The 20,831-nt window shown below is 40.3% G+C and overlaps 1 protein-coding gene across 1 annotated transcript in view; it reads right to left on the reverse strand.

Annotated features, from left to right (window-relative positions):
• LOC115042115 (KICSTOR complex protein SZT2-like) overlaps positions 1–20,831 on the reverse strand; it is a 55,209-nt gene that overhangs the window by 27,369 nt on the left and 7,009 nt on the right. The window contains exons 17-49 of the mRNA XM_029500154.1: positions 20,755–20,829; positions 20,538–20,642; positions 19,633–19,801; positions 19,073–19,190; positions 18,056–18,169; positions 17,747–17,950; positions 17,548–17,642; positions 17,268–17,406; positions 16,530–16,850; positions 16,006–16,138; positions 15,384–15,514; positions 14,390–14,657; positions 13,134–13,305; positions 12,894–12,986; positions 12,518–12,596; positions 11,631–11,909; positions 10,380–10,515; positions 9,313–9,394; positions 9,118–9,207; positions 8,573–8,758; positions 7,611–7,841; positions 6,667–6,919; positions 6,301–6,375; positions 5,484–5,622; positions 4,539–4,671; positions 4,179–4,299; positions 3,807–3,959; positions 3,287–3,389; positions 3,031–3,145; positions 2,099–2,186; positions 1,500–1,618; positions 1,139–1,303; positions 212–296 (exon numbers count right to left, since the gene is read on the reverse strand). Coding sequence (XP_029356014.1) covers positions 212–296; positions 1,139–1,303; positions 1,500–1,618; positions 2,099–2,186; positions 3,031–3,145; positions 3,287–3,389; positions 3,807–3,959; positions 4,179–4,299; positions 4,539–4,671; positions 5,484–5,622; positions 6,301–6,375; positions 6,667–6,919; positions 7,611–7,841; positions 8,573–8,758; positions 9,118–9,207; positions 9,313–9,394; positions 10,380–10,515; positions 11,631–11,909; positions 12,518–12,596; positions 12,894–12,986; positions 13,134–13,305; positions 14,390–14,657; positions 15,384–15,514; positions 16,006–16,138; positions 16,530–16,850; positions 17,268–17,406; positions 17,548–17,642; positions 17,747–17,950; positions 18,056–18,169; positions 19,073–19,190; positions 19,633–19,801; positions 20,538–20,642; positions 20,755–20,829 — 4,769 coding nt within the window. The remainder of the gene's footprint in view (positions 1–211; positions 297–1,138; positions 1,304–1,499; positions 1,619–2,098; positions 2,187–3,030; positions 3,146–3,286; positions 3,390–3,806; positions 3,960–4,178; positions 4,300–4,538; positions 4,672–5,483; positions 5,623–6,300; positions 6,376–6,666; positions 6,920–7,610; positions 7,842–8,572; positions 8,759–9,117; positions 9,208–9,312; positions 9,395–10,379; positions 10,516–11,630; positions 11,910–12,517; positions 12,597–12,893; positions 12,987–13,133; positions 13,306–14,389; positions 14,658–15,383; positions 15,515–16,005; positions 16,139–16,529; positions 16,851–17,267; positions 17,407–17,547; positions 17,643–17,746; positions 17,951–18,055; positions 18,170–19,072; positions 19,191–19,632; positions 19,802–20,537; positions 20,643–20,754; positions 20,830–20,831) is intronic.

Genomic DNA, 20,831 nt, shown 5'->3' on the forward strand with positions numbered 1-20,831 from the left:
TACATCAAGGCACTTTACATATAGAGCAGGTCTAGACCAAACTCTTTATAAAATTATTTTAAGAGACCCAACAGATCACCTGATGAGCAAGCACTTGGCGACAGCGGCAAGGAAAAACTTCCTTCCTTCCATATGTGTTCAAGTAACACTAGTAGTCCTCTTACACTCAAGCTGCTGCTATCCGCGCGCGCACACAAACACACAAGATTACCTTTGCCACCTGTCCCCTGCCCCCCAGGTTTGTTGTAGAGATAGGTATCTCCATCAGCCAAGTCACTTTTTAAATGAAAGTTGTGCTGCAATCAGAGCAAGAGAGGGAATCAGCTCATGGAATCTCTTATCACAGATCACAGCATTTAGTGATTTTTGCCTGTGCCACAGTACTACAGGACAAAGTCACTCGCTGTTTTTCTCATCTTCTACAAGTAGTTGTTTTTTTGTTTTGTTTTGTTTTTTAATCCCTAATGACTTTAAAAAGAACACTTTGTGACTGTCAGTAATCATGCAAATGGAAGATGCTTTTTTGACACGTTAACAAATCAGTAATAGTTGAAATGTTTTTTGTCCTTTATCCTTTCGAAATGGCTCACAGTTAAGCCTGATGTCAGCTTTCATGATACGTAGGCAGCTCAGTGAGAACATTACATTTAGGCTTAACACAGACTCCATTGTTTTTTATGTAAAGCAAGTGACAACCAAAATGAACTTTGGAGGTGTAGTATAATTTAGAGACATGAGCGCTCTTTCCCCTGTCATCTGTCATGGTTGTTTAAGGAGCATCTTCTCATCTGCAAAATCTCATCAGCAAGAAGTGTCTATAAAGTGTTCCATTCTTGAGTCAATAAACAATGATCTTGAGCATTTCATTTTGAATATGTCTAAACCAATAGTTTATCACGTGATTATTCCCCTGTTGTCCATGTTTCTTGCCCAGCTGACTTTTTTCTTTGGCGAGTACATTGCTATCATAAGTGACAGATTTCAAAATAAGTTGAATTAAATACAGTTATCCTTTAAAGACAGGTAAACAATAGGTTTTGGTCTTCTTTTCTGGGCATTTAGTAAAACACATGTCAAATCCACCTTACAGTCAGCACATATTATCCCATGTTCTGACAGATGTAAAACTGGGTCATACCTTGAAATGATGTGCAGTGTTTGTGTCCGTGTACTTGGGTACATGCAGGAAGATAAGGAGATTCTGCCTGAGGTAGTGAGCCACGGCAGGCAGCCAGGGCAGACAGTGCTTGGGGAGGCTGAAGTTCATCACCTCAGTGGCTTGAGATCCTGATGGCTGGATGAACTGAACGCAACATACAAGGCTTTTATTCAAAGGCATTTCCCTTGCTGCATACAAGTGGGAAAAAGCCCACAAGTCAACCAGCGTACACAAATGGTTCTTTGCACACTGACATCTCAGACCCACTAACAAACCCCCAGAAAATCCAAAAAGACATTGCATCTGGAAAAATTAAAACTCCCTTCCACTCAGTGTTTACCTCCACATCAGCCGGAGTCAGTTTACAATTTCTGACAAGCATAACAGTGATAATGTCCAGCGTGGTCTCATCCAGGCGCTTCCTCAGAACCTTCACCAACTCATCTGTGATCTCTTGGCCTGAACAACAACAAAAATATCCCAAAAACTCTGTGGGCCATTCTCCAAATACATTCACCTTTTGAGATTTTTTTATGGTGGTTCAACAGACTGTGGAGATTTTCTCATTGGTAAACTCTGTCCCTTAGTTGAACCCACACTGATAAAGTGAAGGAGGCTGGAGTTCCAGGGTATCTTTGTCCCTTAGATGCTCTCATACCTGAGATAAAGGGCAGCCAGTGTGGGGGGTTGCAGGGGCCAGAGAGTTAGTGCAGGGCTGAGTTTTTCTTTGTTTTTTTTTTGGGTTTTTTATTTATTTTCTTTAGTTATTTTTTTGTTTTCCTGCTCCAGGTAGTCAGGCTCCAATAGTAAATAAATACACCTGGATTGCATAACTGGCTGTGCCTTCATTTATTGGGCCTCACCTGCTCTTGTTGTACATTGAAATTGACCTTTCAAATTTGAATTGATTATCAGACCATTATGGACTGATAACCTTACCTGCACTTCCCACTCCATGCACCAGCAGGAGGATGTGCTTGTCCACTTGTCCAACTGGCCGAGCACCCTCCAGAGAAGACTTGGATCCCTGAAGACATTGACATCAACAACAATTTTGAAAATGTATTCTGACATCACTACTAATTTGGATGCATAATTAAGCAGACTCAAACAGACTAATTAAGCAGGCATCATCATGTAGCGAACCACTCCATCAGTTTAGGCTTAAAAACTTGTTTCCAGTTGAAATGCAAGGTTCTTCTTTGCTTAGTTAAATCAAGTTGGTGACCTTTTTGGCAAAATAGTGTTTATATGAAGGAAAAAAAAGCATGAGAATCAGTTTTCTTCAGATTCAAGGTTATCATATACACAAATAGCTAAACTAAATAGGGAAACTTAACCTTCTAAGCAACTGACCAGGTGATAGTTATGTTTGTTGTGTTTATGCTTGTCAGAACCTCTTAGAATTGTCACTGATAGTTACAAATTGCTGGTTTTGTTACTTTGTATTTGTTGACTTTTTCTCTGTATTAATATTCAGATTACCAATGATGATTCTTTGAAATATTCCATGAAATGACAGACACATCAAGAGTCTGTATATCTGGATGTCTCCTGCAACTGGGACTGGGACATCAAATATTTCATCCATGTTTCAATTGATTTGTTTGATTTGACTTAAGTTCTTTTTTTTTCTCCAAAGCATAGAAAACTCAGACTTTTGATTTGGCCTCACACTTCTACATACTATTGCTTTTTTTCTTTATGTGTGTGTGTGTGTGTGTGTGTGTGAAAAGAATTATACATGCGTATACATATAGATAGCATAGATAATTTTAGTTCGTTTTTGACCTTATCTTCAGTTAATTCTGAACTTCACTTGTCAATATGAATAATCATTTACAAACTGGCTCCTGCAAATGTTCACTAACCACAAGGTCCTCAGAAAATGATGGCTCTTGACTCCTAAAAAGCCCAATAGAGCGAGTCATGTGGAGGTTTCCGTCCATGTCAGAGTACTTCCCTGTTAGAGATGTTTCACAAAGTCTGTAAAGTGGAAAATGTAAACAGAAGAATAAGAACACAGTTATGTGCTTCTAATAATTTGAAAACAATGTCATTTTTTTATCAGTTTTATGAAACATCACCAATCCAGAAGAAAAACCTTTCTTAAAAATGAAGTCTGACCTTAGGTAGAAGACTGATTTTGTTGTTCTCTCCTGGTAAACAAACATATTTTTCCTGTTGACCACACAGAACGAATTGAGGACCGAGCGCAGGGCCTGGATGGCTACGAAAGAGTGAGAAGGCATATAAACAATATTAGTATATTTGCAAAACACATCTATTGGTTTTCGTGTGACCATTACTGTTTTGGAGAGAAAAAGCCACAGCTCTGCTTTATAAATATAATAATCTGAATGATGCCTAATGTGAATATAAAAAAATTAAATAGTATTAGTGGCCGAGGAGTAACTTCCAGCACTGAAAAGACTAGATTCCTAAAAAGTATTAACTATGATTATTTTCTAAAATACGATGCATTCATCTTATATATCAGTACAGAAATAATCTCATGTTTATTTAGCAAAGTGTTAATCTTCAGAGACACATCTGTTGCTGTCACACATCCAGGGTACCAGGCTGAGTAATAGAGTCTATCATTCTTAAACAGAAACTTCTTTTTTTTTTTAAATCAACAACTCACCCCTGGACACCCCCATGTTGGGTCCTATCTTGAGGCGTGGGTGAACGTGAATTATTGTGCTCCACACTACATCACAGGCAAAATGTCCAGGGATGAACTGCATGGTTGCTGCTAGGTAATCTCTGGCCTGGTAGCTCTCCTCAGTGTTGTAATCTGTCTCACCAGGAAAAAAAAAAGAATCTATCATCAAAAGGGGGAGCAGATACTTACAAACACAGATACAAAGGATAGCTGTGGGATTAGTGAAGAAATTAAAAGGTCTGTTCATTGGAATTAGTCTTTCCCCTTCAAACATTTGAGTTGGGCTGCACACAAATCTCAAAAACACAACTCTCACAATCAAACCACTAAACACTTTTTCTCCTGACGTACCATCAGAGTTGTGGAGCCTCTGTCTGTATTGAGACTCATTCTTCCAGATGTCTTCCTCACTCTCAGCCACCAGCAGAGAGTTACACACGTGGCTATCATGTAGATCCTGCAGCAGCATACGCTACACACACACACACACACAAACACACAAAAACAAATTTCATGCCTGTGTAGCTTGACAAGTGAAATCTAACTGTTTTATCAGAGCAATGAGTCTGGATGCTTTGATGTACATGTCCATGTCCAATTCTAACTTGTCATAAGACAACTATGGTATTCAATTTGTATGATTTTATAAAAACATTTGTAGTACTCAGAAAGGAAATCTTTCTGATGTCCTGCTAAAGCTGCAGTATTCACCTGATTGACTATCCTGCAGAATTCTCCAATTTTCCTGACCACCAGCTGATGCAGCTGCAAGTATTCAGGCAGCTCCTGCTCTTCCTCCTTCTTCAACTCCTCAGCACTGCCATCCTTTCTTTCATTGAAGCCCCTTGGAAAATATGATAAATTATATGAAACAAATGGATCCAATCACAGCAACAGTTGAGAACCTTAGTATGACTTCATTTATAGTACCTAAAACATTCATGTTAGCAAGATCACATTTTTCCCTTCAGACTGAGTCACACAACTGTTTCCACCAATGTGAACGCAATGGTCTGATTAAATATGATGCAACTTTTTTTTTACTTCTCAACCTAAAAGTGACATCTGAAAGTGTTAGAATGCTCAGAAATGCTGGATAACTTTGAGCTGTAGGATGGCATCAGATTTATGTCATAAGTTGCAAAATGCTCCAGAGGAAATTATTTTATGTCACACATTAACTGCTGCATGACGTAAGTGCTTGTGCACAAATTCGACTACTGTGCTGTGCTGGCAACTGTGGGTGAGTAACAAAACATCAACACCAGAGACTGAGGCAAGCACAAGCGAATTTATGATTGGTCACTTTCAAGGTGACCACATCTACCGGACCTCCTTGCACCTTGACTGAGGGCTTGCTATTGCAATAACTGAGTCTTGAGAACACGTTTGGCGTTTGCGAGAGTAGAATTAGCCTGGAAGAGCTGTTTTCCCTCCAGCCGCTCGGTGAGCAGGAGCAGCTGTGAAAAGTGATTTATTTCTTGCTCACAGTTGCTTGTGCAGCTCTCGCAGTTGTTGAATCTGTGCACGAGAAATTATATTGTGCGAGTGGTAGTTAACCAGCATGAGCATGAGCATGTTTTATCACGCTCACAACTTTTGACACAAATCTGACGCCATACATAGGCTCACGCCATCTCCTGAGGTTTTTCTGACCTGGAGTGGGAGTAAACCTTTATTCGGTCCTGGTGGATCTTAACAATCAGCCAGAAGTCAGGCATCAGTGGTGACTGACACTCCTGCTCATCCAAGGTCAGGCTCTCACACTCAGAGTCACTGCTACCACCATCATAACCTTAAACACACAAAACAACATCACCAACTTATTTGATATCAAAGTCAGATACGGTCAGTATACCAAGAATAAGAATCAGAATCTACTTTAATTTTCAATACACAAAGAATTTGGTTTGGTGGGTTTTTTTTTTTTTTTGTTTGATTGTTTGTTTTTTTGCAAAAAACTGTTAACGAGTTAAGAAGGAAAAAATGTAGGCGAAAAGAGCAGCAGATAATGAATGTTGCTTAACACATCTGGTTCTGATGTTCTGGGATTACAAGACAGACTCTGTCAGACAGGAAGTCAATGATACACCTGCAGGTGGAAGTGATTGTCTAGGAGAGTTTGTCTTGTAGCCCTGAGTGACATTAGTGAATGCAGAGCTGATGTCTGAAAAGGCAGCAGCAAAAACATCTTTCTGCAGTAATAGAAAATGTAAAGATTTGATTGGTACAGCTTATCAGGGTGACACCTGTGAAACAGCAGCTACATGGTGCTGAGGTCGGTAAAGTGTATTCTTACACTTGAGGAAATAATCCTCAATCCTTTGCTGTGTGCTGGTGCTGTACACACAACTTTCATATTTTTTCAATCTAACAAATTGGTAAAATTGACCACTAGGATTTAACCACCACAACCCCCTCACTTATCAGGCACTGTAAACCAGTGTTGCTGGTAAACCATCATTCAGCCTACCCTGCATATCTGAGTCCAGACTACCCTGGCTGGAGACCACACTCTGGACTCGACTAGGCCTAAGTTTGCCGCAGCCTGAGGAGAGACAATGAGACATTTCTGTCAAGACAACAAAGCAGAACAACTGCTCAGATATGCAAAAAGTACAAAAGATCAAAGTGCCAACACTGCCATCGGTAGCTCTATCTAATGATCATCTTGGCATTGTTTTGACTTATCTTAAGAGCCTTACCATTTACAAACGTTGAAATTCTTGTACTTGTTCTTGTGTAAAGCGGTCACAGATTTTGAACATGAACATGTGTGTTTTAACAAAGATGCAGACATCTCTGATGCACAGATGTGAACTGTGTCTGCAAGACTCACTGTGAGAGGCTAACGGCATGGACTCAGCCAGGCTGACACTTGGCAGGATCTTAGGGGATGAGGTGGGCTCCGTGCAGCAGTCAGTCTGGAACTGGGGGGCACTGGGCTGACCACAGTCCCTCAGTATTGTAGCAGACTTCTGATTAACAGCATCATCTGCCTCATGCTTCGGGGCTCTGACTGGCTCACTGGCATCAGCTGTTGTGTCACTGGGAGCGTCAGCAGCCGCACTGATGGAGCTCTTGTCTTCACTCTGTAGTCAGACAGATGTGGAGTAAAATTATTTTTTAAAAACCTGTGATTTCTGCTTACAAGACATTACTAAGCATGTTGTTCTGTGCTCCCAAGCATTGTGAATTGGATGTTCTATCACTGAATGAAGATGAAAAAGCAGCTAATCAGAATTGAGTCCTGCACATGCCGTGGGAATGCTTTTTTTGACTTGGATAACATATCCCAGAATTGCTTTGTCCCATGTTACTGTTGACTTATCCAAATCTACTAAAGAGAGACAATATCTCACACAGAAAAGTCTATTAATATGTCAAGTAACTGATCAAAAGATCATGTGTCAGTATCTGACTGAGCTCAGGAGTTGTTCAATTATCCTACCACAAATTCTGTTCCCTGCGCAAGATTCCAATTTACGAAATTTCTTTTCAAAACACAAATGATTGCAGTTCTACAAAGACTTAGCAGCACCTTTAATCTTTCAGTATTAAAGAACAGAAATCAGTTTAGGAAAATGTCATGTCAGTAAGTGCAAACCTTAAGCAGTCTAAAATTTCATTGTTTCTAAAATCTGATTGCCTGTCTCACTCTGCTATAGGGGCTTGAAAATATTTGATAATTATACAGTAAAAAAAACAAACAAACAAACAAATAACTAAACAATACAGCAGAACTAAGTTTGTTACTCTGTGCATCACAGTGACATGTCCGACCTCACTGTGGGCAAATGCTGCCTGAGCCAGGCTGTCACTCTCAAGCATCATCTCCTCTGTCTGTGCTCCAGCACTGCAGGGTGTGGTGTGTGACAGGGTGGTTGCAATGCTCTCAGACAGCCTCCTGGCTGCTTGGATCCTCTGTGGGTGCAGTCTGCTAAGAGACATGTAGTAGAAGCTGTCCTGTGGTCCATTCAGGATGTAGCCAGAGAAAGAGATTCTGCGAAACTCCTGCAGGATCAGACATAATACAGTCACACATCATTATTATGCAATGTGATTGTGTGTGCAAATGATACAATGATAGCTATTCCATCACAGACAAGTGGTGGATATTCAAATTGTATACCCGCGGTTCTCTACCTTTCTTTATTGACAACAAAGATCCTACATTCAAATCAAAAAACCCACAAACGAAGTAATCGCTAATAGTTTACATGTATCGTAAATTACAAGAAGATTAAATAGAGGACCAAGATAAAAATGCAAACGTGCAAAAACAATGATTATTGTTGACAAGTTAATTGCAGTGGAATAACAAACAAACTTTGACACAGAGGGGCGGCAAGCATTCGTGTGCTATGACTTTTCAAACCACAAAAGCTGGTGATAGATAGAACATAATGATACCTCAGTAAATTTGAACATTTTAAGCATGGCATATTTCAATAGCATTTTGCGTGGGCAATGGGGACAGGTGGGGCTTGAAAATTCCCCCCTGTCCAAAGTGGGGAATGGCTGAAATAGTTAGAGAATCACTGTTTTATGCCAAGAAAATACTCACTTACTTACAATAGGAGAGGGAGATTAAAGGGATTACATGAAAATAGAGCATGAGTGTTAATCAATATTTTCTACTTGACCAGTGACTATGTACAATAAATAAGGTGTCAGCTGCAATGATTTATGAAAATCTCAAATTCAAATGAAATGAGTCTGTCTGTGTCTATCAGTGCTCTTGCCTCTTTGAATTTTTCCAGAGACTGCTCAGGTCCAAAGACAAACTGAAGTGGGACATCTTCAGAGTGACAGTGTGGGTGACCACTGGAGCATAAAACATGCTCTGCCACTCTTTGCAGTGTAGACGAGCTGATGACCCGAGAGTGACGAAGACCAGAGACTATCTCATCCTCAAGCAACCAGCGGATCTGCAACACACACACACAGTTCATCATTTACAGTAACAGCAGCAGTATTGATTAGAAAGTAAAACAAGAACTCAAAATACAAAGACTTAAATTTGCTGGTAGCACTTTCAATTCAGAACATTTGTAAACAATATCAGACAAAATGAAAACATGATTGATGATATCTGGATCTATATTCAATAAACAATTCAATTTCAAGAAAAAAGATGTACTTTACTATGTGTTCTTATTTGTAAGTGTACTTAGGAACTACATTTTACATTTCATGTATTTCATTCTAATTACATGTTTGAGTTTAACTCCTCTTGAATAATGTTGTACTTATGTTTTTGTTGTGTTGTGCTGAAAATTTGATTTACCTTGTCCATTGTGGCTAGGATTGCTAACTTCTGAGGAACTGGGAGTTTGGATAAAGGGTCACCAGAGATACTGTGGAAGAAAAATAGACCCTCTGATTTGACTAAATCAAAGTCAATAGGAGTTGGTCGACCTCAGCTATGTACTGTAGAACAACCTCACCTATCAACACCAGCTCCCCTTAGACTGTCCAACACTGCCATCAGCTCCTCATCTGAGCGGTAAGACGATGGCTGTCCAGGTGAGCGATTCAGGGATATGCTGCTCTCCGATGTGTACCTGCACAAAAACATGAGCATTGAGTTGATATCATGGTATCATCACTTGCACTAATTCTCAGCAGATACAGTTTCAACAATGGGACTGGATTATATGATTTTGAATCAATCAACTTTTTTAAAACATTTACCTCAGTTATGAATAATAAACAGCTGTATTGTTGCTCTCTTTCTCCCTCTCTCTTTTAGTCTTTACTCCTCATATTTAACAGTGTGATTGTATTCCAAGTGATCAAACTCACAGGTAGTTTAGCCTTTGTCATTTAAATTCCTTTTCTGTTGTGTATGAACTGATGTTTCTTTGCTTGGCATCACATTTACAGATGCCAAAATGACCCCAACTACACCCTGACAGGTCATTCTATCTGGGAAGAAGCTGCTTGGTTTGAGGCTAAGTGTTTGCTAGTTGAACAGGGCAGAAGTAGATGACTGTAAATTTCTCAGGGCACAGTTCACAAAAACAGAATTCAGAAAAGTATTAACTTAATTAACCAAAATTGGCAATTAGATAAAGTCAGTGAGAAGCTCAAAATTATTGACTTGATTATTCTTTTCAGTTAATCACCAAGCTCAACTTAGTCAAATATATTTGACAAAAACATTTATTAATACTTACTGAACAACAATTTTTCAATTGATAGACTGGTTGATTAAATGTTTTAGCTCTGTTTCACAATATCCCAATGGCTGACACCATGAAATTGCCATGTGAGCTAATAAAAGCAAGCCAAAACAGGGAAATTGCTGAAATATAGATGCAGAATAAAGAGGTTCCAAAAAAACTTTTTCTCCAAGTGTTTCAGGTTCTGTAACTAAGAATCTATTCAACACATTTGTTAGTATCAAATTATATACACAATATATTTTAGAAAGTAAACAGAACCTACAAGAAAACAGTGCCATTACTTTCACTTAAACTTACTGCAATCTAATCACAGGCTTCAAAATCATGAAAGACCAAATAACCTGCTTTGTCTCTGACTCACCTGTTGTGATGGAAATCAGTCACTGTTTCAATCTCCAGAGGAAGTGTCAAGACGAAAATATCTAAAGTGACCGAGAGCTCGTTCAAATCCACAGACTGCAAAGTATCAGCATTCTCCAGGCAGGAAATGATCTCACCTGTAACCAAACACCTGGGATAAGCACGACAACAAAAACTAACGTCTAATTGGCCAAACTCCAGCTTTTCATTTAAATTATTTTCAGTTAGTCATAGAAAGAAGGTGCAAAAGCAGCAGTTCAAAATGAAATAAGACTTATGAATGTTGGAATAAATTAAAGCCTTAAAAATACACCACTCACAAAAACTTAGGGATACTCTGCTTTCAGGTGAAATTTAAGAATGGACCTAAAATGCAGTATAACCTTTACAGGTGAACTTAGTGTGACCTCTAAACGTTTGAATGCACATGCCCAACTGTTCAATGTTTCAGTACTTTTTGCACAACGTGCTGCTCTTTAACAAGGAGCTTAACAACAAAATTCACAACAGGTGTTTGATCCACGAATCAACCAATACATTTCCTGGTTCAGTCAGAATTGGTATATAAACATCATGAGACCAAGACGACACATAACAACTGATCAACAGTACCTCACCATTGCAAGGCTTCAAACAGGATGTTCTCAGACAGAAATGGCCACTGAGCTTAGAGTGCCACAGAGTGTCATCAGCAGGTTGCAACAGAGATACAGAGACTGTAAGAGTCACAGAAAGGCATTGAAGTGGATGTCTTTTTGCCACTTCCCACACGGATGGCCGCTTCATTGTGAACAGTGCCCTGTGGAACTGGATGCCACTCAATCCAGGCACATTTAAGGGAGATGAGAGGCACCCAAAATGTCAGGTCAGACCATTCGAAACCGTTTACATCAGCGTAGTCTGCATGCTAGACGACCTGCAAGGGTACCTGACCACATCACCAACATGTTCACAAGTCTCAACAGTTATTGAGACATTGACATTTTTTGTTGTGGTATACCCACCACGGTTGTTGGCTTTTCTTTCAATACATTGTTTGAGATGAGGAAATCACCACTGTATGCTTCTACTTAAATGCCCTCCTGTCATGATATAATATCACCATAGGGTGAACTTTTACATTTTCCACAAATTTCACCTGAAAGCCAAATATCCCTAACTTTTTGCAAGTAGTATATGTAAGGAAACAAGACTCGTAATTGATCCACGACTGCTGTGATTGAACCCGATTTGTAAGCAGGGCTATACTTACCCAAGCAAGTAGGTAGTGTCTGTATTGGCATGGAGCCATGGCAGCTTTTCATATTGACAGAGCATGTGACATGAAGAAACAGTGGAGCCATGTCCAGCGGTGGGTCCTCAGGCTCAAGCAAGGAGTCTCCCTCCAGAATGCTGAAAGAGTCCTGGTCCAGGTTTACAGTGTTGGAGTCTGACAGGGACTGGTCTTCACCCTCTCTGTAGGGGCTGGTGTCTGCATGTTCTTCATACTCCACCACCAAATCTGTGTCACTCTCTATCATGACACAGCACCCTGACACAAAGAATATCCGTATCACTATCATATCACTTAGGGAATGTTGGTTGGATTTGAAGGCAAATTAGATAAACACGAAAGAAAAATCAAACAAATATGGGAACAAAGTGATAGAGGGGCCCTGGTGACCTGGAGATGTTCTAAATAAAGGTGCATTGATCATGCCAAAATGACAAATCAGATGTTTGTAGGCTCTCCCCTGCACAAAAAGTTCATTTCGCCTAACAGTCTTTGCTCCCCTCTGCTGGACAACATTTAAATACAATTTGGTCAATGCAGTTTGTGTTTAATGTGGCAGGGAATTTTAGTGTGAGTTTCTTCCCAAAAATCTGGAGCTAGATGCTGTTGTGTGTGACAATCAGGAAAATCAGTTGTGTCAGAAACTCAAACCAGCCCATCTGGCACCTTATTTTTCCTTGTGATGTTTGATGTGAACACAAACTGAAGATCTTAACCTGGATCTGCAGGAATTTATACACTGACTGATTAAATGACTGCATGGGTGGGCAGGCCAAAAGACGGAGTAAGAAAGTAAGTCATCGGTTTGGTGCTTTTAAGTATTTACAGTCATTCAAACAAAAATAGCCCATTAAGGCTATGCTCACCATCATCTGTAGCTGGCTCACTTTCTGATGCAAACTCCTCACTGGGTCTCCTCTCAATTTCATCATCCTCTGAGTCGTCCTGAAGAGACAACTCACAATTTCAAGATCAACCCAGGCCAACCAACAGTAGCATTTACAACTCATGTGGGCTGTGAGTATCTGGTCGCTTCATCTTCAGCTCTCCCAGTTGGCAATGCATGGGTTTAATTGGTCTTTACCCATAGACACCATTCATTGACCATGCAGGTTAAAGAATGAGCCCAATCACTGTTGACCCAGAATCCTTATTATCTCACTCAATCCTCAAAACAAACACAGTTTGGATAAAACACAAACTGATGGTAAACGCAGAGTCCGCAGTATCTTGTCAACTTACCTCTTTCTTGGATGACATGGGACAGTAGAAGAAGTAATGTGGGTTGGAAGGCACAGTTTTGAAATATTCAGACACAGTATCCATGAACTTATCCTGTCAAATAATTCATTATAAATATTAGTTTCATCTTGCAGATATAATTTGCACACTCACCAATCACTTCAGAGCTTATATTTAAAAGGAATAACAATGTGACATTAAGAAGGTGAATCACTTCCCCTTTAGGTTTGCAGACAATACCTGTATTATTCTGTGCAGATCTGGGTACACCTCACACTTTGGTTGTGTCTGTAGCACGCTCAGAGGAAACTCAGGTATCTTGGCTGTCCTGGATTCATCCAGGTTCAGGGGAGATGTGAGAGCAGAAGAATTCCCTCTAGTTTCAGCTTCACTGGCATCCTCCATCTCTATACTATTGACAGAAACATCACAGCATGAATTCTGTTATCTCTCTGAAATTAAAATGATTGCAGCTAGTAGATTTGTTCAGTAGTTGGTTAGGCATTGAATTTGCAGCCTTCACAGTGCTCTTGTGAAAATAAATCCCCGCTCAGACTCTGAGTGGTAGAAGTAGCCGTGTTTCTTCTTTGGGAGACCAGAAAGACTAGAGACTAGACCAGAGACCGGACCCCTGCAAAGAGTAAACCAGATCAAACCAGACAAGACGAGACACCGGACACCCAAGAGACTAGACCGGACTAGACTAGAGCAGAGAGCTGTATCGAACCCAGAACCTTCTTGCTGTGAATATACATCACTACCCATTGCTGCCCCTGCAAAACAAGTTTTAAAATAAAATTAAAATCTGTGCTAAGATTATTGGCCAGTCTACAGAGACTATTATACACTCCTTTAAAGCAGCACCCACTAAGAAGCTGCTTGGACAGTATACCCTCAGGCACATTCTTAATGGAGAATACCAACTGTTGTCCTCCATGACATGCCAAAATTTTAATGCAATAGACTAGAAGAAGAATTATTTTACACCACTCCATCCTGCAAATAATCCTTATTGCTGAATCAGTGTTTTGCCATCTTCTATCCAGTGGATACGTTTGTCATGGTGTGTTCCTTGTTTTTGTTGTCAATGGATAGCTTCTTGGATGCAAAAAAAAAAAATTTCAGCTCCATCTAACAAAATAGGGAAAACTATCACAAACTGCTTCTAAGGTGTCGCTGTTTAAAATCCTACAACAGCCAAACGATCATCCCGTGCTGGTCCTTACTTCTAAAGAAGGAAATGGACTGGCCTGACTGCAACCTCACTGGTTCAATCTACAACTCCAAATCACACAAGAGCTGAATACTCTCAATCTGAAGTTGGCCTGGCCCCTGCCACCCACATGCAGTATTTATGATAGGTGCGACTACCTGGTGTGGACAGACACATTTACCAGCCAGTCAGGATGGCAGTAATGTGTGCGTGTTGTGAATGTAAATGAATATTCCTCATTCAGTACCAAACAAGGGTCAGGTTCATTTTACGCAACTCTTACCTAGACAAGGATGCTTGTGCTGCTGTGTCATCTACTTGTTCCTCTTCAACCTGTCCAATGATTAAAGTGGCAGGACTCTTTGAAGGTTTTGGATTCTTGCACATTCCTGGAGCTCCACGATGCTCCCTGAATACTCTTATGTGTCCACAGAGGGTTTGGAGGAAGGAAGTCACATCAATCTCCTGCAGGGACTCTTCACAGTAGTCCATGGCCATCAGGACATCCTGGGAGCTGATGTTGTAGAACTGCTGGAGGCTGCGGTAAACACCTGTGGAGCACAGAAAGGCAATCATCAGCTGGATCTAACACTGCCACTGACTTTCATTTGGATTTTAACACATATGTGCACACTTGCTTTTGGCTAAATATTTTTACTATATTTCACCTCACCTGTAATAATATTGATCATTTAGTTGTATAATTTAATCGTTATATACTTGTTACCAAAACCATTACGAGACATCAGGGAGTCAGCATGTCATGTTCATTCATCGGCATTAACAAATGACCCAAACACAAATTGAGATGTACAAAAATATCAATCCATTCATCCAATTTCTACCGCTTTATCTGGGGAAGCCCAGACTTCCCTCTCCCTGGGGTTAGGGTTGACCATAGGTGAGGTTAGGAATGTAGACCCACGGTAAATCAAGAAAAACATCCTTTCAAAATTAGTCTTAAAGTAATAGTCTAATTTTCCATAATTTTTTTGTTGGTCCCCTTTTTGCTGCCCAATAGAAATACAGTGATATCAGTCATATTGCCCAGCCCTACAAATAATGACTAATTAGCACCAGACATTATTTTTTTTGCAGGTTTTGGTCATAAACCAAAGTCAAAATCAGTTACAGTTCATTCTGAGGAGAACGTGAACAGCTAAACATGAGATGAAACCACAGTTGCCATTACAAACCACATATCTCTAATTTTTCTTGTTCCTAACTTTTTAATGGGCAGGTATATGTTGGTGGATACAGTTAAGGATATAGGTCACCTTTGACATAGCTCTGGTAGTAATGCTCCTGCAACAGGTTGCAGTAGTTTGCCAGCTCCGTGTGTTTGTGAGGCTGAGTCATGAGGTCAGTCAAAGAGGATGGATTGTTGCGTTCCTGAGACAGTAACCTGCTAAATGCCATAGGAGAGACAGAGGGTGGAATTTACTGTTGGGAATGCAGGCCTAATTGATGAAAAAAAAAACAAATTTTATACTTTCCAGTAGCTTTCATCCACAATTAAGAAAAATTAACAACTGCAAGTGCTGCAACAGACCCCACCTGTAAACCTGCAACACATTCTATGCCGTTGTAGCTGTTTAGGAAATTATATAATAGAGGCTGGTAGGCTACTCTATTAATAGTTGGTTGTGGCAGCAATTAGTGCAAACAAAAGACTCCCTCTCATAAAGATAAAATAAATTCAAACTCCGTATGCCCTTCAAAAAGATTACTGGTAGGCTGATTCAGACAATTAGCTTTGGTCTGCCTCTAATCACTCTGCTGTACAACTACACCACTAAAATGTGGCTTTGCTGTCATTTTGTGTGGCCTTTACATGAGCATATCTGTAAGGCCACATCATTGTTTGGACCCTTCTTTTTTTCCTGGTCAACTCAATACCTGAAGACATCCTTGGGCAGGCGGCTTGAGTTGGGGTGTACCAGTTGCTCCTTCAGGTGCTCCATAGAGCAGTTGTAGATATAAACTGGACACTTCAACTGGCCGCTGTCACTTGTGCTAAAGTGGACTCCATCTAAAAAAAAAAAAAATTGTAAAGATTTTTGTTAAACCAACATGAGTGAAATATATTTATTAGTAGTAACCTTACTGGGCATTTCTTTAGGACCACCTTTAAACTTGCTTGTTGATGGAATTATCAGTTCAGCCAATCACGTGGTAGCATGAGAAAAATGTGATCCCAGTGACTTAATTGTTGGAGTCAGATAGGTTGGTTGGGGTGTTTTTGAAACCACTGATCTCCTGGATTTATCTAAAACCAGTAAGCATCCTGATTTTGTGCCATAAGTAGTTGACTGTATTGGGCAAAAGGTTAATCTGCTCCTTTGCTCTTTTCTATTTGCTTTATGATCAATTTACCTCAATAATTTCTAACTGGAGCCCTTAACAAAATTATTCTGACTCACCTGAGTCAAGTGTCCCATTCTCTGTCTCTGACACCCGACTGTCCCACGAGTCATGGTCAAGGACCTGTGGGTCAGCAGGCCACATATGACCCTCAGACATAGGTGAGAGTATAGGGGACCTGGAATTAAAATGTCCACTGCTAGAGCACCTTTGCAGTCTACTGGCCAAACTGAGGGTAGACTCGGAGCTCTCCAGCCCAACGGTGGAGCCAGACAAGGTATCAGCCTGAGACTTAATGCTGGGGGTGAGAGTGTCATCTTGCATGCTGATGTTACTGTGAGGTTCTGTCTCCAGCCCTGTCGTCATCAGCATCATAACATCTACAAAACAAGTACAACATCCACATTTAACTTTCAAACTTAGAGACCCACAGTATACGAAAACCGGAGCTGCACCAAGCAGCATAATGGAGCTGTGGTTAGCTCACAGAAAGAAGGTTCTCGGTTCAAACCCTGGGCCTGAGGTCTTTCTGTGTTCCATTAGCACCTTCTCCCTGTCCCTGTGGAGAGGAGCCTACTCCAACTTCCTCCAACAGTCCAAACACATGTATGTTTTGGTTCATTGGTTACCCTGAAATTGCCTGCAGGTGTCAGTGTGAAAGTTTGTTTGCCTGTATATGTTAGCCTTGAAATGGAATAACAGCCTGTCTACAATACAGCCCCCCATGATAAGCTGGTATTAGTCCCAGCCCCCTCTGTGTCACTGACAGATAACATAATGGATGGATGGAGGCGTACCTGTGAAAGAAGCAGGAAGAAAGGTGAGGATAATCTGTTGGGGGCTGATGTACTTGGCATAGCATTTCCAGTGGGGCGTAGAGCAGCTGCTCTCCACCAGCAGGGGCTCTTCTTCCACAAGGTCTGTGTTGCTGAAACTCTGTCAAAAGGCAGAGAGGAAACATGTTTATCACTCCAGTGGTGAACACTCATTACATATGCAGTGGAATCATGAATATATAATACTGCAGGTAAGAGTATTGACTTTGACTTTTTTAGTATGCTTGATTTTGGACATCACCTGCAAAGTGCTGGTAGATCCCATCACCTCTTTGCTGCTGCCGTTGGTGTGGAATGACATCATTGTATCTTGTCTGTCTGCAGGCTTCACACACTCTGACAGAACGTAGCATATAGATTTATGGACAGATCAACTATAAGGCTGGTAGGTTTTTTAACACCGTCCAAAAAAAACTGCTGAAACGAAATTAAATACTGACCATTAATAAAAGGTACGGAGAAAGGAGCCTCGTTTCCATCTCGTTCTCGCTCTAAGATGTGGTGCATGAGGGCAACGTGGTCGCTGTCAGCTAACGGGATCTCCCTGTCACTGAGCTCATGCTCCAGGCTACTGTGGAAAAGACTCAGCAGCAGCTCATTTGGCAGATAGGTAGAGCTGTGAACTTGTTCCTCATTCTCCACCACTGAGGATGAAAGAAGGAAGAAAGAGGACACATTTTGTGAAAACAGTATTACAATGGGACCGTATGGGAAGACTGTGACCAACATAAACCATGACTATAACATACCTGTACTGAATGTGAGGAATATGAGTTCAACCTGTTGACATTTGGGGAGCAACTGAATGAGGTCAAACTGAAAAGGAATGATGTGGATGCTCTCTTCAGGGGCAAGAGTTTCTGCTGCACACAGGAAAAAGAAAGACTCTGAGCCAGAAGTCACTATTTTACAATGTCAGCAGCAGCAGGGGGCATGAAGTGACATAATAACTGATAAATATGCAGAGAGAATTTTTCTGGTCATTATTGGCTATCTGATTTTTTGACAATGAGTGATAACTGATGATGACGATCGTTTTTAATTGCTTTACAGAAGTGCTAAACCACCTGACAGGGACTTTTCTTTTAGCACTGTTAAACTAAAATGAAACACAGCTGGTATTTAAAAATATCAAGCAAGCAATGTGTTCACTGTTTGGTCATTCTCATGTCAAGCTGACGGTGTGAACGACCGCAAATATACATACAACTGTGATGAGACATGTGAGTTCATGTGCCACCATAGTGCCAATATTGAGTGATGTGTGTTCAGTTGTATCAAATGATTGCTCACACCCTCAACAATTTGGTTGATATGTTCTCTTGATGAATGAACTGTCAAATCCTTTAAACATCTGCATCTGTGTAGAAGTGTTGTGTTTCACTCGGCTGCAGATTAACAGGAGTTAGCCAACTACTGTGTCAATGAAAAGTTAGGGAGGAAAGGCCCTGCTCTGATAGAATTTGGGAACAGCTGAAGACAAGGCTTGGACCAGCAGGAGGGCAGTACACCAGTAAATCAGATTTTTCTGATAAAAGAAAATTTCTTATTGAAAGAGTATAACTGATTGACTGATGGTATCACAATGTTATAATCTTGAATTTACAAGAGCATAATAGACGTAGAAACTGCAGCATCTGAAAGACCGTAGTGATGTTTCAAATAAAGCTGGCACTATCTGCAGCTGTTCCATTGACAACATACGCCATTTTCATGCAAGAACGTTTACTGGTTACTATGCATGTAATGTAGAAAAACTGCAGTACCTGTCACACCCTTGATTCCAGCTGGTTGTGACCAGACCTGTTCCTTATTCTGACACAGTAGGCTCAGATACTCAAAGGTCATCATGGTGGACATACACGTTAGATCTGTTGGGAAAATCTGTAACAACACAATCAGTGGCAACTTCATAAAATGAAATTTTGGCAAATATATATATATAATTTTTTTTTTTTTTTTTTTACATCGAATTGTGTTAAATTCTCTTTGGACACAGTTAGCACCTACACACAACCCTTTTATATTTTGAAATGCTTCGTATGCCCATGGGTTTGCTCCTTTCACCAAGAAGGGATAAGAAGTGGGTGGGATGGAAAACTGTACTTTGTTTCTGAGCTGCACTCAACCCTTCCCTTTCGTATTGTAAAGGTTTTTTCTAACATAAAGTTCTAAAAAAAAAAGTAGAAATAATCATGATTGTAGATTACCCTTTTTGTGAATGTAACAGTAACCTTGAATTTTTGCATGCACACATATTCACACCATCACCCTCAGATGGTGGATGGACAGTTACTCAAATGTTGTACATTACAGGAATACATACTGCTTGAGGGATCTCATTGTACGTGAGGCCCTGGAAGTGGCGATGCTGTTCCGTGCAGTTCATCACTGTACCACTCTGTGGTTCTACCCAGCACTCTGTCACCAGGTTCAGCTCCGCGTCCATGTCTACAGCCTCCACCTCAGTGTCATTGTCATCATCAGTGGAGAAGCTGAAGTGCCATGAATGAAAAAAGAGAGGTGAACAAATGTACACAGGTAAAACAAACCTACAGAATTTAAGTAATTCAAATATATTGCAATGCAATGTTTTCCATCTACTATGACATGAGCCAAGTTCTAAATCTTCATCACAGCAGGTCAGTTCACTTGGTTTCTTTCTATTATTGAAGGGCTACTATTAAGTGGGGCATTGAGTAGTAATGGTACTTTACACTAGTGGCAAAACACAAACCATGGCAAACAACAAAGATATGAATTCAGACCTTAAAAAAAGAAAAAGCCCAGATGTTTTATGTATTTAGCTAATCAAAAATGCTGTTGATAATCAGATGGTGGAGTAAGGAAGGGGGATTTCATCTTCCAATATCTCCAAATAGTTAGTTAGCTATAGTTAGTTAGCTATAGTTAGTTCGTAGGAAGCAGAAAAATGGCTGCCAAAAACAAGAAAACCATGATGATGATGAACAGAGTAGTTTAGGTTGTGAGTCAACTTTCAGGAATAAAAGCTTTTAAAATAAAGAATTTGCGAATAAATGAAGCAGCAGCTTCTGTCAGCTGAAACTGCCAAAGCAGGACTGACATCACTTAGTACTGACTGGTTAGACCACAGACAAAAATCAAGAATCAGCACACAATTTCTGAATTTGTAAGAACTAAACAGCGATGCATCCTTTTTGTTAAGCTGAGATACAAACCAACACATTCAGTCTATGCAACCAGTCTCACCTGTCCTTAGTAGAGGTGGAGTGAGGTGGAAACAAGATGTACTGAACAATGCAAGAGTGACTCTCTCTTTCTGTGTCTGCTGACATCCCCTGAGGATTGAAATCACATTCAGAGGAAACTAATTGCAACCACTAGCAATAAAATGCGCATAAACACAACAGGAATGAGGTGAACTGAAATATTTAGTGCCACAAGCCATTCGATGTTGTCTACCTTCATGGGCAGCTCGATCACCATATTTACTATGCCCTCTCCACTGGCAGCAAAGTGAAAGCCTTCTGATATCCGGATGCT

Source organism: Echeneis naucrates, chromosome 4 (assembly GCF_900963305.1).
Source record: "Echeneis naucrates chromosome 4, fEcheNa1.1, whole genome shotgun sequence".
In the NCBI taxonomy this organism is placed as follows: domain Eukaryota; kingdom Metazoa; phylum Chordata; class Actinopteri; order Carangiformes; family Echeneidae; genus Echeneis; species Echeneis naucrates.